General features: G+C 39.3%; 1 protein-coding gene across 1 annotated transcript; it reads left to right on the top strand.

The window, feature by feature from the left end:
* The first annotated feature begins 5791 nt into the window (after positions 1–5791).
* On the top strand, positions 5792–15062 carry LOC127533611 (cytochrome P450 2J6-like). The gene is made up of 9 exons (XM_051947141.1): positions 5792–6161; positions 9159–9324; positions 9415–9567; positions 10187–10347; positions 10490–10666; positions 10765–10903; positions 12040–12227; positions 12326–12467; positions 12933–15062. The coding sequence occupies exons 1-9, from the start codon at positions 5970–5972 to the stop codon at positions 13106–13108; spliced, it is 1494 nt and encodes a 497-aa protein (XP_051803101.1). The 5' UTR covers positions 5792–5969; the 3' UTR covers positions 13109–15062.
* Positions 15063–16406: the final 1344 nt, after the last annotated feature.

Below are 16406 nucleotides of genomic sequence, written 5' to 3'. Positions count from 1 at the left end.
TGGTTTCAAAAAAGAAAATCAATCTGTTAGAATGGCCTAGTCAATCACCTGACTTAAATCCAATTGAACATTTGTGGAAAGAACTCAAGAAAAGGGTTCACCAGAGGGCACCAAAGAATATTCAAGATTTAAAGACAATCTGTGCAGAGGAATGGGCTAAAATCACACCTGAGCAGTGTGGGCGATTAGTTAAAACATACAAGAAGCGTCTGGAAGCTGTCATTGCAAACAAAGGCTTCTCCACCAAGTATTAGATGAGTCTCAGTTAGCGTGTTCAATACTTTTTTCCTGTGTTATCTCACTTAATTCCACATAATCATTATTTATGGACCTGAATGTTGTGATTTCTTTTCATGTGTGGATTATTTGAGTTAATATCAATGTCTGGTAGAAATTTTGTTTGAATTGCATCTTTGGAAATAAATGTGATGAGAAAAAAGTTGACGCGTTCAATACTTATTTTCCCCACTGTAAGTATTCACCCCCTTTGATGGTTTACCCTTTTAATGCTTTCATAAATCAATCATGGTCAATAAAATTTGTCTCTCTTAACACAAAAATTTATTGGAAAAAACTCTTTAATGTCAAAGTGAAAACAGATTTCTTTAAAGTAATGTTAATGAAAGAAAATTATATAAATAAAAATAATTGCATAATTATTCACCCCCTTTTTAATTTAATGGTCTAATTCAATAGAGGTCCATCAAATTGTTACCAATAGTCTCACAATTGGTGAAATGAAGGTCACCTGAGTGGTGTGGGTGTGTTTCAAGTGATTGAGTTGTAAAACACCTGTGTCTGAAAGGTCCAGAGAGTGGTTGATCAGTATTCCTGGCTACCATTACACCATGAAGACAGAAGAACACTCTAAGCAACTTAGGGAAAGGGTTATTGAGAAGTACAATTCGGGATGGTTACAAAAAAATTTCCAAGGCACTGAACATCCCCAGAGTTCAGTGAAATCAATTATCAAGAAATGGAAGGAATATGGCACTTGTGTGAATCTGCCTACATCAGGCCGCCCTCGTAAACTGAGTGAGCGTGCAAGTAGGAGACTAGTGAGAGAAGCCACCAAGACCCCTACAACTACTCTGAAGGAGTTACAAGCTTCAGCTGCTGAGATGGGAGAGACTGTGCATGTAGCAACTGCTTCCCGGGTTTTTCACTGGTCAAAGCTTTATGGGAGAGTGGCAATGAGAAAGTCACTGTTGAAGAAAAGTCATATTAGATCTCGACTAGAGTTTGCCAAAAAGCACGTGGAAGACTCCATGGTCAAGTGGAAGAAGATTCTTTGGTCTGATGAGACCAAAATTGAGCTTTTTGGCCATCAGACAAGACGTCATGTTTGGCAGAAACCAAACACTGCACATCACCAAAGACACACCATCCCCACTGTGAAGCATGGTGGTGGCAGCATCATGCTGTGGGGATGTTTCTCAGCAACTGGGCCTGGAAGACTTGTAAAGATAGAGGGCAGAATGAATGCTGCAAACTACACTGAAATCCTGGGGGACAATCTTTTTCAGTCTGCATGAGAACTACGTCTTGGGAGAAGATTTATTTTCCAGCAAGACAATGATCCAAAACATACTGCAAAAGCTACACAGGAATGGTTAAAAAAGAACCAGGTAAATGTTCTGAAGTGGCCGAGTCAAAGCCCAGACCTCAGTCCTATAGAGAATTTGTGGCTGGACTTGAAAAGGGCTGTTCATGCCCGATACCCGCGCAACCTGACAGAGCTTGAGCAGTTTTGCAAAGAAGAATGGAGCAAAATTGCAGTGGGCAGATGTGCAAGACTGATTGAGACCTATCCACACAGACTCACTGCTGTGATTGCAGCCAAAGGTGCATCTACTAAATACTGACTTGAAGGGGGTGAATAATTATGCAAACAACTATTTTCATTTATATAATTTTCTTTCATTAACATTACTTTATAGAAATCTGTTTTCACTTTGACATTAAAGAGTTTTTTCCAATAATTTTTTGTGTTAAGAGAGCCAAATTTTATTGACCATGATTGATTTATGAAAGCAATGAAAGAGTAAACCATCAAAGGGGGGTGAATACTTATGATAGGCACTGTATGTAAATTGAAGAAGTGTTGCATTTTATTTTAGTTGTCTCAAGGCAATGGCAGGCTTTTACCTGCAGCCTACAGCGGATGAGTGAGACAAATGGGGTTTAACTCACTTCTGGAGGCAGTCTCAAGGAACTGAAGTTTTTTGCACTTCCATGCTGGCTCCATTCTTTTAACCCCTGAAGGTTGCTGTTTGCAAAGAATACAGGTCTGGAAACTGAAGCCAGTCTCAAGTCTCAGCTGCATCATTAATTCACCCACAAATTATTTATTGTGCAGCATTTTATATTTTATTTAAAAAAATGTTTGTAACACCTCATTGTGTACGTAAAATGCAGTTCACATTCCTCTATTCAGCAGCAACAGGAAGAGTTCAAGCTTCAGCCTTGTTTTTCCACTTTCAGAAGAGTTCACCAGAGGACACCAGTGTTACAAAACATAGTTGGAGCTTGGTTTCCTCGACCCCCATCTCACTCACGTGATCAGATAACCACCACATTGTCAGCAGAATCAAACTGTGCTTCCTCAGAGAGATGAAACATTTCCAACATGATTTTTCAGGCTCTTTTTGATTCTGTGGATTTAACTGGTTGTTCTGCTGTTTGGTTTTTCATTTCTGCTTTTGATTGATGTGGTGGGCAGCTGGAGACTTGCAGCTTTCTGGGGTTGTGCCTTTTCTTGGAAATATCTTCACTGGACCTGAACAACGGAGAAGGTGAAGTGAACAGTGTAGGATCAACCAGCAAGTTTCATCCATTTACAATCACAGACTGGAGACATGCCCCCAGATTAACCTACTGACTAGCTCATATCCCCAGTCACTCTCAGGCCTACAAAGGACCAAATGACTGTCAGAGACACTAACTTTTCACCCTGCAGGAAGTAGGTGTCACGTTCTTAACCTGTTGAATTCCAGATTTTTCCCTGCAAAATAAATGCATGCATTTTACTCCTTAGGCTTCCCAAACACGTAACGTATGATTTTTTTCATTTCATGTCGGTTATGTTAGTGAAAATGTAGGTTTTATACTCTGCAACAATTATTGCCGGTGGGATATTGCATAGTCTAAATTTACACAAATTTTTCAGTTTTACCTTTTTAAACATAAAAAAACCAACTAAGAATAACACTGAGTGTAGCATATTATAATTAGGCATTGGTACAAGTGTGTTCACAACTTTATTAGATACATAAAAATACCGTGGCAATGCACACTGAAGGACACTAACATTGACAACATTGCAATTACTGTATTTCACAGTCTCATAAAACACTTAAATAACCATAGAGCTAGGAGTGCTTGATCTTACAAAATAAAAACTGACCATAGTTTACAAAAATATAGTTAACGCATGTTGTAGCAGTAGCTTGGATTGACTTAACATTTACTGACCACTAACATCATGGCCAGAAGACAAGGGTACAGTATTATTCAGCAAGGTCTTCAGGAGATCCAGGGACAAAGCCGCTGAAAGTTCAGGAGGTCATAATGACTGCCAGCGAAATTTCTGAAGAACAGCCAGCTATTCACCACTGCACTGTGAAGAAAACCAAGCCAGGACTTGCCACCACCCCTTCTTTGACCCTATTGCAGAGCTATATCTTGGCACATGAAGATCATGAAGATTCACGCTGCCCATGTTTTGGTTGTATGTAAGGCAACACAAAGGTTGCAGCACTTTGACAAAAGCTTTTTTCTCTTTGCTCCACCTGGATGCTTAATGCTCTGAATATCTTTCTAAGGCATTGGTTGCGATGGTTGCAACACTGTTATCCTTCTGTCGCAACATGATGCATTTTTTTCAAAATCCTTCAGACCTGTGAAAGGGATGTCATGCTGACGGCATTGTCTCAGTGTGCCAAGGGAACCATAACCTTGTTTGGTTATTTCATCAGTGAGGTGAAAGGGTTACCATACACAAATGTGCATCCTGGAGGAACTTCTGCTTATTCACCCAGACCAAAGACTACCGTATACTTGGGCCCTGTCCTAAGCCAGCTTCAGGCAGATGTGTGTAGACTCCACAATTGCGTTCCATGTGAAACATGGACCCGTTGGGTGAAGCAAGGCTCCACAACCTGTACCCAGATCAGATTCGTAGATTGGTTTGCCCCGATAAACTGCTTGCAGCCATGCTTGCCATAATAGGGTATCATGCTTTCATCAATTTGAAGCTGTTTTGTGTATGGCATCATCTTGTGAGAACCCTTAGAGTAGCAGGATGCATCAGCAGAAACAAATCAACAGGATCTGGTTTAACTGCAGTTGGGCCATAGGTCATAAAATCTGGTATACTGGATGTGGCTGATCATTGTAATATTTTAAAAACCCTGTCCCTATTTTGCTTATTTTGAAGTTATTTGTGTCTCTTTTTTAAAAATGTGTTGGTGTGGATTTATCAGGTTAACATCTTCCTCATTCTCCAGATAGCTCACCTCTGCTTCACTACTCAGAAGTCTTGCAGGCAAATGTCCTGTTTCGTCTTGGTACTGTCCATCTGAGCAGTCACTATCACAGTCACTTTCAACTTCATCTGTTTCAATTGTAGGAATGTAAACTCGCAGTCAGTACCTGAAAGATGAAAATGTTCAAATAAAAAGAAAATGCTCTAACAATATGAAGCCGGGTTAAATCAGACACCAATACTTCAAATTAAATTTGTGGGGTTTTTTTGTTTCCCAATTTATTTTACATGTAGTAGAATTTACACAATGAAATGTGGTTCACAAAACCTGTGGTGCAATACATTAGCAAAAAAATATAAGAAACATAGAAGTAACAGAAACATACGGCTGTGGCACCAAGTGGACAAATAAAGCACAAAGTTACCACATTGCCCTGTGTAAGCTCCTGTGCTAAACACATACTGCAGTAACAAAAAGCACTTACAAACATTTCATCATTAACCAACACAAAAATACAATGCATATAATCATACATCCATATTTCATGGAACTAAGAACATAAAATGTTCAATGGTTTTCAGTTTATGTAATTGCCTCTGTTTACCACCTGGTTACAAATGTCATATATTATTTTTCACTTTTCTTGACTCACCAACAGGAGCCCTGATCACAGCTAGTAAATATTCCTTCATTTTGAGGATTTGAACTTTGTCAATGCCAGTTTCTTTACAAGACGCCACTGCTGTTTTTTTAATTTAAAAAACAACAAAATTCAGTTTCCATGAAAGTGCTAGTCTAAGATCGGGAAAAACATTTATGCTGATACATTTTTATTTATTGAAAAGTATGAGATTAAAACCTGTCCTGTGATAAGTTAAAGTCCATGTAAAATGTCTGTTAATGTTAATTATCCCATCAAAGTTTTTGCATTCTGTTCGGCCCATTACTCCATATTACTGCAGGAAAAACAAACGATATCAGTATGTGAGTTTGAGGAAATTCACATGAAAAATTCAACAAAATATATTTGTACATAAGAGGACATTATGTCTGAAATCCCTGATAAGCATGAGTTTCTAAAAAAAAAAGTTAATAGCATATTTATATTAGTTAGTTGTAACTGATATAACTTTGAACAAGAAAAACATTTATTTTTCCAATTTGAAGAACTTTTGTCCTCAGTTTCAGAGATCATGCTGCTTATTATCAGCAGGTCACATGACTTGCTCCAGTGTAAGGTTTTGATATTGCTAGGTTACATAATATGTGTCAAAGGGGAATAGGATCTGGTTACATCAACCACCTATTACAGGGGCTTTTGTGCACTTAAGGCTGTTTTTTTTACACCGTCTGTCCTGAATGGATTAGCTTAAATCAGGTGTGGACGGGCTTTTTAAAGGACCTACAATACTAGTTTTTCAAGAGACGGAAATCTCAAATGCTCAGACAATCCTCCTGGCTGCTGCTGTCAACCATCTAACCATGTGGATTTTTAATTTTTTGCTGAGTTTTGACCTGAAGGGACTTTTTCTGTTTATTCTTCTGTTCATTCTAATGGCAGACTACCTTAAACACAGGAATCCACCAAACTATCCTCCAGGACCACGGGGTCTACCCATCGTGGGGAATTTCTTGAGTGTGGATGACAAAGACCTACACAATTATTTTACCAAGGTAATGATTGATATACAGATTTTTATTATAAGGGGTTTGTAAATGTAATCCTATTATTTGTCATTACATCTATTATTCCAATTTATGTTAAATGCAAATGTTACATCATTTTGGATTTGTTGTGTTTTTAACACTGACTGTTGCTGTGCATCTTTTCATCAGGTGTGAATTGTCCTGAAATATTCAGATGAATCTTGGAAATCGATGAGATCAGTTGAATAGAATCGAGTCAAAGACTTCAGGATGTTTCTCAAAAGAATTTAGCACAATTGTTCAAGATGACAGCATATGTGTGAAAATAACAACCCCTTATAAATTCAAGACTATAACTCCTATTACTCCTCATTTTGTATGATGGAGTCATTTAAATTTATGCATCTTTTTCACAAAAAACAAGCATACATTTTGGTTCGCTCCTAAATTTATTACAGGCCTTCTGGAAAAACGACAAAATCCTCTGCTGGTCAAAAATATACAAACAGCAACTTGCTTATTCAGTTTTGGTGATACAGAAAATTGTTTTAATCAAATTTATTTAGTGTCATGGCCTCTTAACTCCTTGTGAGTGATTACAGTTACAAAGTCACTTGGAGACATTTCAGTATGTTTGGGAAATTATCTCCACACTATTTAGGAGTACTTAAAATCATCAGTCAGAAGGTTGGATCTTACAGACAGTTGGGTTCCATTAAGACAGTGACCCCAAACACACATCAAAAATACAGAAAAAATGGCAAAGTAAGACTATAGTTAAGATTACAGACTGGTCTCCCCAAAGTCCTGACTTAAACACCATCAAGAACTTGTGGACTGTGCCAAAGAAACATATCTGTCAGACAACTAATAAATTTAGTTGAACTAAACCAATTGCGTCAAGAGGAATGATCAAAGATTCAATTTATTTCAGTTCAATTCCATTTTACTTATATTGCACCAATTACAGGTCAAATTGTCTCAAGACGCTTTACAGAACCCATATGCCTGAACCCCAGAGCAAGCCCTAAGGGGATAATGGCAAGCAAAACACCCTTTTAACAGGGAAAAAACTTCGAGCAGAACCCGGTTCTTTATGTCGGGGGACCCATCTACCTCTGGCTGGCGGGTTTAGAGGGACAGAAGAGGTAGAAGGGTTGTGGGGTAGAGAGGTAGAGAGGTGGAGAGGTAGAGGTGGAGGTGGAGAAGAACAGGGATGGGAGAGGAGGGTGGGGAACAAGGAACATCCAGTCATCCATCCATTCTCTATACGCCGCTTTATCCTCATTAGGGTCGCGGGGGGTGCTGGAGCCTATCCCAGCTGACTCGGGCGAGGGCAGGTGACACCCTGGACAGATCGCCAGTCTGTCGCAGGGCTACATATACAGACAAACAATCACACTCACATTCACACCTACGGGCAATTTAGAGTAACCAATTAACCTCAGCATATTTTTGGACTGTGGGAGGAAGCCGGAGTACCCAGAGAAAACCCACGCATGCACAAGGAGAACATGCAAACTCCATGCAGAAAGATCCCAGGCCCACCGGAACAAGGAACATATAACACACGATTGGATACATGCATAATAAGATAGATGATACATACAAAGTACAAGCTAACATTGAAGATGATTCATAAGTTTACTGTTATGATGTACAGCTCTGGCATTAAACATACTACATATATAGCTGGTAATAAAATTCAAACACTATATGTAAATGAGCATATCAAGTATAGTGAGGGCGATGCAGAGTAGACCGGTGGAAATGGGCAGCTGGAAGCAGTGGGCTGGAGGAAGGTCAGCAGCAGCATCCCACAGTGGACATGATGGAGACTTAGCCAGTTGGTGGGACAGCAACCACAGATCTGAAGCATCCAGCTCTGGGACCAGGGACACTTGGAGACGCAGGATGAAACCGAGTGGATGCAATGCAATACCGGTATAGATAGTAAATACACAGGTAGTTAGAGAAGGACTCAAGAGGGGTCCCCCAGCAGGCTAGGCCTATAGCAGCAGAATGAGGGGCAAAAGTAAGAGACATCGAACAGGAAGTCAGTTGTGCAAATGAAGACTCCAGCTGACCCCCTCAGGGTCACCCAGTCAGCCCTAACTATAAGATCTGTCAAAAAGGAAAGTTTTAAGCCTGGTTTTAGAAATAGAGAGGGTGTCCACCTCCCGTACGCATACTGGGAGATGGTTCCACAGGAGAGGCGCCTGATAACTGAAGGCTCTGCCTCCCATTCTACTTTTAGAAATTCTAGGAACAACAAGTAAATCTGCAGTCTGAGAGCGAAGAGTTCTACTAGAATAATATGGTACTATTGAGTCTTCAAGACATGATGGAAATTGTTCGTAAAGAGCTTTATGTCAGTAGAAGGATTTCAAATTCTATTCCAGATTTAACAGGAAGCCAGTGCAGAGAAACCAGTATAGGAGAAATATGATCGCTAACTCCCATCAGTACTCTGGCTGCAGCGTTTTGGACCAACTGTAGATGTTTAAAACAGCTATGAGGACATCCTCATAGTAAGGATACAACCAGAAACTTGTAGATGGCTACTATAATTGACTAGTTGAGGTGAAAATAGCCAACGAATAATCAACCAGATATTTGCATTGCTACAGGTATATGTTTGACTTGGGAGATTTTATCAATATTTCCAGAAGACCTCTAAGAAAAGTATGAAAGAACCAAAGTGCATGATTTGTTGTTGTCACAAAGACATAAGGTTATCAATTATTTTTTGATAGAAAATTAAGAGTTCTTGGAGACATTGGAAACTCAAGACTACTTTGATAAACATGGTCTTTACAAGTGCAAATCTACTTTTGTTCACAACTAGAATGTCAATTCTGACAAATCGACACACCTGGAAACCCATTTGAAATAGTATTGAAATGTTATATCTAGTCCTTTCTTTGGGGTTTGGTAGTTTCTTTTTGTTTTTCTTGTTTGTTTTTTGGGATGACTGATTTTGTTGTGTATTGTGGTTCACTGGTACTTATTTCTTGTCCACAGCTGGCGAAGATCTATGGGAATGTATTCAGTGTCCGCATGGGTGGCAGTAAGATGGTGGTTGTGTCTGGATACAAGATGGTGAAGGAAGCCGTAGTGGCACAGGCTGACAACTTTGTGGATCGACCATACAGTGCAATGGAAGACAGGATATACTCAGGAACCTCAGGTGAAAAAAAATTCTCTGTTCCTTGTCACATTCTCTACAGAAATTAGTTGCTACAAGTTCTTCTTCACCTCTGCATGTTTTTGTCTGTAGGTGGTCTGATCCAGAGCAATGGTGAAAAATGGAGCAAACAACGACGTTTTGCTTTGTCAACCTTACGCACTTTTGGAATGGGCAAAAACATCGCAGAACAGAGTATCTGTGAGGAGCTCCGACACCTGCAGGAGGAAATAGAGAAGGAAAAAGGTGATTTACAATAAGTACAACATAGAATTATGATGCTGTTCTCACTAAAAGTCGCTCCATTTTTTTTTTAGCTATACAACTAGCTTAACAAATAATGTGCCAAGGAACAGATGGTTTGTTGTGTTGAGCAAAATTTAATTGGGAAAACAAGCTATTTTTCTTGTAAAACTGCCAACAAGCACAAAATACAAAACAAGTAATCTTTGAGAATATCACACAACATCTCTAGTACATCAGTAGAGACAAGATTACTGACATACACTCATGAACAGATGCTTAAAGCTATGTCAAGGAACATAAAATATGAAAATACAGCAGTTAATACCATTTACATATGCATCTGTGTTGTAACTACCAAACACTAATGCATCCATTTATAAAAACTAAACATAATCAGACATAATGTACTCAACCTGAGAAATAGAGACCGGATGTATTTCCCGATGAGAAATTAGCTGCAGCTGCCAAGATCCTGCAGCTGCAGCTTATCCCCTCATCAACACTGTGACATATTCCAATACATTTATAATCCTGCACAAGTGGCAGCAACAGTAAACAGGCAAAGTTGCCTTTTACTTACTTATTTGAATATTTCAAGCAGTGGTCTCCTCTTCTTCAGGTGGATCTTTCAACCCAGGAACCCTTTTCAACAATGCTGTATCCAACATTATTTGCCAGCTGGTGATGGGGAAAAGGTTTGACTACAGCGACCACAACTTCCAGATCATGCTTCAGTATATCTCTGAGAGTATTCATCTGGAGGGAAGCATATGGGCTCTAGTGAGTCATTAACATTCAGTACTCTGGTATTACTGTAGGAGTCAGTTCTCTGTAATTGACTGAGCGATGTGGTGGTTTACAAAATATGGAAAATTTTGATTTTAACAAATGTTTCTCTGATAATCTGTTTTATCCTGAGTAGCTCTATGACTCCTTCCCTGGAGTGATGAAGTACCTGCCAGGTCCTCTCAATAAAATGTTCTCCAATTTCAACATCATCGAAGACTTCATTGGTCAGGAAGTAAACAGGCACAAGAAGGACCTGGACTGCAACAATCCTCGAGACTACATCGACACTTTCCTTATTGAGATGAAGAAGGTAAGCGGACAACTGCTTCTCACATATTGCACCGTCATGTCCATTTCTGTCAAGCTACCACTCACTTACCAAGTGTCTTTTTCTGCATTTCTGAACAGTACAAAGAGGGTGAGCTGGGCTTCACTGAGACCAATCTGGCTCTGTGCTCTCTGGATCTGTTCCTGGCTGGAACAGAAACAACCTCCAGCACTCTGCTGTGGGCTTTGGTTTACCTCATGAAATACCCTGAGATCCAGGGTAAGTAATGTATTAGGTTGTACAAGAACATATAAAGGAGCAAGAAAACGATGCTAGCAGCTCTGTGAGGCTATGCTAAAGGCTAACATGCTGATGTTTAACAGAAATTTAGTTTCCTATGTTCACCATCTGAAAGTATCATTTTAGCTTTTGCAAATTAGCATCAAAAGCAAAGCACATCATGTTGATGAGAGGACTGCTGAGTTAAGGTCAGTGTTGGACTGCTGAAATTTGTACCTTATGATGATGAAACATTCCCAGAGATAACACAGTTCATAAAACCGTTGCCTCATTGTTTTGTGGTGGTGCCAGAAAAAAAACTCTGAAGATTAGTTCAACCAGTACAAAGTTTTATGGCAATTTATGTAATTGTTCAGTCCGGACCAAAGAGCTGGACTGATTAACTGACCAACGATATGGCTTAAAATGATTCTTTGCATGGCTAATTACTGACTCATCTAAAAACATCAGTGAGACTTTAAAGATGCATCCTCAACTTTAAAGTAGGGCTGGTCCGAATAGCAATTTGTGGGCTTCGGGTATTCGGGCACAATTAATGATGAATATTTGGCTCATCTGCTGTGAGGGGGAGTGGTAATGACAAAATACTATTCATTTATTTATAACACTCGTTTCTCTATTCATTAGCACAAGGAAGAGTATTTAAACAAACTGAAAGACAAATTAAATACTAATTTAGAAAATGACGCATTTACCTAATTAATTATATTACATTAACAACACAAACACACACATATATATAAGACAAGTAGTGCAAAACAGTGGCATATATTTACAATAACAGACATTTCAGTAGCCTACCTACAATCTCTTCATGTTATGTGCCAGGAAATGAGCATATCTACATTTTCAGGCAAGAGTGAAATCCTGATTTTGTTGATGGAGCCAGCCTTCGAGAAAATGGGGTGGAAGTGGCCGTAATGCACAGGCAGTATTTGGTTGTTAATGCCAGTTTACGATAGCGGTCACAGTTTTGTTTCCACCATTCAAGTGTGCCAGACTGGACTCTACTAGAGTCCGTCAAGTATTACGAGTATTCGGATCCACCTGCACATCAAGGCTTGAAACATGGTAAGCAAATTATACTGGTTTGGTTTGTCAATTTACTTCTACAGAGAAAGTTCAGGCTGAGATAGACAAAGTGATCGGACAGAACCGCCAGCCCTCCATGGCTGACAGACCAAACATGCCCTACACCGACGCTGTCATCCATGAGATCCAGAGGATGGGAAATATTGTTCCACTCAATGGATTCAGGATAGCTGCCAAGGATACAACACTGGGTAGTTACTTCATTCCAAAGGTTCATTTACTTTACAGTCATTTTAAGTGTCAGTAATTATCCAAATGTTGCAGCGTACCTCAGTGTTGTCCTGTGTGGATTTTGGTTATTTTTTTCAGGGTACATCCTTGATGCCATTCCTGACCTCTGTGCTGTTTGACAAGAACAAATGGGAGACTCCAGACACCTTCAATCCAGAACATTTCCTCGATGCTGGAGGGAAGTTTGTGAAGAGAGAAGCATTCCTGCCTTTCTCTGCAGGTACAGACCACCACATTCACATTTTACAAATTATTATGTAGAATAGAATAGAATAGAATAGTTTGTCAATTTTTCTATACATTCAATTTGTATTAGCGCCATACATTTTTTAAAAAGGACCACATACAACATAAATAAAATGAAGTAAAATAAAGAAACTACATGGAAATCAGCCTATGAACTGGCGGTAATGCAACATAGGACACCTTACTGAGGTGATAGTCGTGCAGATATTATAATAGCTTGTTGAGATGTACAGTAGTGCAAATGGTGATATGAGTCTCTCCTTATGTAAATGTGTGCTGCAGTCCAAGGATTGGGGGCAGAGGGGGGAGGTAGGGGAAGAGTTCAGCATGTGACAGCCTGGTGGATGAAGTTGTTCAACAGTCTAATGGAGAGGCTCCGGGTAGAAAATCTAAACTCATCCAAAGATTTTAAACCTGTTTATCTTTGTTGACTTTTCAGGGAAACGTGCGTGTCTTGGAGAAAGCCTTGCTAAGATGGAGCTGTTCCTGTTTTTGGTGGGTTTACTGCAGAAGTTCTCTTTTTCTGTTCCTGATGGAGATGAACTGACAACTGAAGGCATTACTGGAGTTACTCGTGTACCTGTTCCCTTCAAGGTTCATGCCAAGGTCCGCTGAATTGTGCAGCATCTTATGATGCATGAATCACATCTAGCAGAGAAGACTGAGCAAAATGCTTTTGGAGATAAAGTTGTAATCTGAGCTTTTTATTCTCATTTGATTACATTCTGTGAGGAGGACCTGTTCAGTCTTTTAAATTCTACACAGAATTTTGAGTGACAATCATTTTTGCATAATATTCTTGTACTTTTAGCGCTATGTACACACGTGGACAAAATTGTTGGTACCCCTCAGTTAAAGAAGGAAAAACCCACAATTCTCACTGAAATCACTTGAAACTCACAAAAGTAACAATAAATAAAAATTTATTGAAAATTAAATAATCAAAAACAGCCATCACTTTTGAATTGTTGATTAACATAATTATTTAAAAAAACAAACTAATGAAACAGGCCTGGACAAAAATGATGGTACCTCTATAAAAGATTGAAAACTATTTGACCAGAGTGACATGATTAACTCAGGTGTGTCATTTAATTGACATCACAGGTGTTTCCAAACTCATAATCAGTCAGTCTGCCTATTTAAAGGGAGACAAGTAGTCACCCTGCTGTTTGGTGAAAAGGTGTGTACCACACTGAACATGGACAACAGAAAGCGAAGGAGAGAATTGTCCCAGGACATCCGAAAAAAAATTATAGACAAACATCTTAAAGGTACAGGCTATAAGACCATCTCTAAACAGCTTGAAGTTCCTGTGACAACAGTGGCTCATATTATTCAGAAGTTCAAGACCCACGGGACAGTAGCCAACCTCCCTGGACGTGGCCGCAAGAGGAAAATTGATGACAAATTGAAGAGACGGATCGTTGGAATTGTATCCAAAGAGCCCAGAGCAACCTCCAAAGAAATTAAAGGTGAACTCCAAGGCCAAGGTACATCAGTGTCAGATCGCACCATTCGTCGTTGTTTGAGCCAAAGTGGACTTCATGGGAGACGACCAAGGAGGACACCACTGCTGAAAAAAACTCATAAAAAAGCCAGACTGGAATTTGCAAAAATGCATGTTGACAAGCCACAAAGCTTCTGGGAGAATGTCCTTTGGACAGATGAGACCAAACTGGAGCTGTTTGGTAAGGCACATCAACTCTATGTTCATAGACTCAAAAACCAAGCATACGAAGAAAAGAACACTGTCCCTACGGTGAAACATGGAGGAGGCTCAGTAATGTTTTGGGGCTGCTTTGCTGCATCTGGCACAGGGTGTCTTGAAAGTGTGCAAGGTACGATGAAATCTGAAGACTATCAAGGCATTCTGGAGAGAAATGTGCTGCCTAGTGTCAGAAAGCTTGGTCTCAGTCGCAGGTCATGGGTCTTCCAACAGGACAACGATCCAAAACACACAGCCAAAAACACCCAAGAATGGCTGAGAGAAAAGCGTTGGACTATTCTAAAGTGGCCTTCTATGAGCCCAGATCTGAATCCCATTGAACATATGTGGAAGGAGCTGAAACATGCCATTTGGAGAAGACACCCATCAAACCTGAGACAACTGGAGCTGTTTGCTCATGAGGAGTGGGCCAAAATACCTGTTGACAGCTGCAGAACGCTCATTGACAAATACAGAAATCGTTTAATTGCAGTGATTGCCTCAAAAGGTTGTGCAACAAAATATTAAGTTATGGGTACCATCATTTTTGTCCAGCCCTATTTCATTAGTTTGTTTTTTTTAAATAATTATGTTAATCAACAATTCAAAAGTGATGGCTGATTTTGATTATTTAATTTTCAATAAATTTTTATTTATTGTTACTTTTGTGAGTTTCAAGTGATTTCAGTGAGAATTGTGGGTTTTTCCTTCTTTAACTGAGGGGTACCAACAATCTTGTCCACGTGTGTATAACAAAAACATTTCCAGTGATATTGTAAACATGCCTTTTGTAAAATAACAATGAAGCTGTACTATTTTTGTGACAATCAGTGATATAAATTGAAGAGATGTTTCATTTTATTTTAGTTCTGTGTTTATATTATTTATACAAAACTGATCCACCACGCTTTTTTCCATGCCTATTTATGAAAGCATCTTCAGCACTAAATCTAAACAACCTCACATTTATTAAGTGAAGCTGGCCAGGGGCGGATCCAGATTAATTTTAGTAGGGGGGCACTGGGGGGTACAGCAGATACTTTGGGGGGCCACTGAAAAGTTGTAAGAAAAAATGAAAGCTGCTACCGACTTCTTGCTTTTACAAAGTATTTTTCTTTTCTTTTTTTATTGGCTCTTTAACCCAATAGGAAAGCTGTACATGACTTTTTCATTTTGGACTGTTAACATTCAAATTATGATGGACTTGAATCATGATGGCAAAGGCTCTGTCCCCCTAGTGTCGCCGGTTGGTCCTGTGTGGGTGGAAAGGAGGTTTGCATGGGATGAATATTCCTTTTAACCAGCCCCTCAGGTCTCTTTGAGGATTTTGGATGGAATACTTTGTTAAACCAAAATTTTAGGTGCATTTCCGGGATTTTTGATGGAATGCTCCTTTAAGGTAGATGTGTGAGGACCTTGTAGGTGGAGAATACTTCCTGAAACCAACCTTTTAGGTCAACATTCAAAGATTTAAGGTCGAATATTCCTTTAAACCAACCTAAATTTCATGTTTTGATCATTATCAAGTGAAACCTCAATCCAGACTCTTCATAATGACGTTTGACATTTATACTGCTGTGATTTGTTTAGTCCAGACTAAATGACAGAAATCCACAACTGTAATTTTATTTCAGGACTCGGTTATTAAATGTCAAAACAATTCATGTGACTCTAAAAACTCAACAACTTTACAAACTCTAAGATTAAACTCTCCACAAGGATCAAAAATAAGTTGGACTTAGAAGTCCAACCTTTTTTTTTTAAGTCTAATTATTCTTCATCTACTTCCTGAAAATTTTGGTCAATAAAAAAGACAAAAACTTGTGTTTTCAGCTGAACTAAAGACAGACTTTGTGATTTTTCTGCTCATATGTTGTGTTGTTGTAAACTTACTCTTTCAAATAAATAGCCTCCTAACCATAGGCGTCAGTTTAGGGGGGGACGGTGGGGATGTGTCCCCCCCACTTTTTGTCAGGGGTCATTTTGTCTCCAACACTTTCAAATTCTTCACATGTAAGCCGTTGTAAACCCAGTTATTTTCAGCAGTGTAGAAAATTCCGACGCTCCTGAACGCACCATCCGCACTCGGCCGAGAGTTGCACAGACATGCAGCACACCTTGGTGAGGTTAAAAAAAAAAAGTGCAGATGCTAAATTTGCGCCCGTGCCAAGTGGAAGCTCCGACCAGAGGCGTGCAGGGGCAAAA

Source organism: Acanthochromis polyacanthus, chromosome 4 (genome assembly GCF_021347895.1).
Source record: "Acanthochromis polyacanthus isolate Apoly-LR-REF ecotype Palm Island chromosome 4, KAUST_Apoly_ChrSc, whole genome shotgun sequence".
Lineage (NCBI taxonomy): Eukaryota > Metazoa > Chordata > Actinopteri > Pomacentridae > Acanthochromis > Acanthochromis polyacanthus.
This window is presented reverse-complemented; position numbering and strand designations above follow the sequence as displayed.

Excerpts from the sequence above, each read along its gene's own strand:
- LOC127533611 (XM_051947141.1), top strand. The coding sequence starts at position 5,970 with ATGTGGATTTTTAATTTTTTGCTGAGTTTTGACCTGAAGGGACTTTTT. Across the intron at positions 9,568-10,186 it reads GGAAATAGAGAAGGAAAAAG|GTGGATCTTTCAACCCAGGA; the intron begins GTGATTTACAAT and ends CCTCTTCTTCAG. Across the intron at positions 10,348-10,489 it reads AGGGAAGCATATGGGCTCTA|CTCTATGACTCCTTCCCTGG; the intron begins GTGAGTCATTAA and ends TATCCTGAGTAG.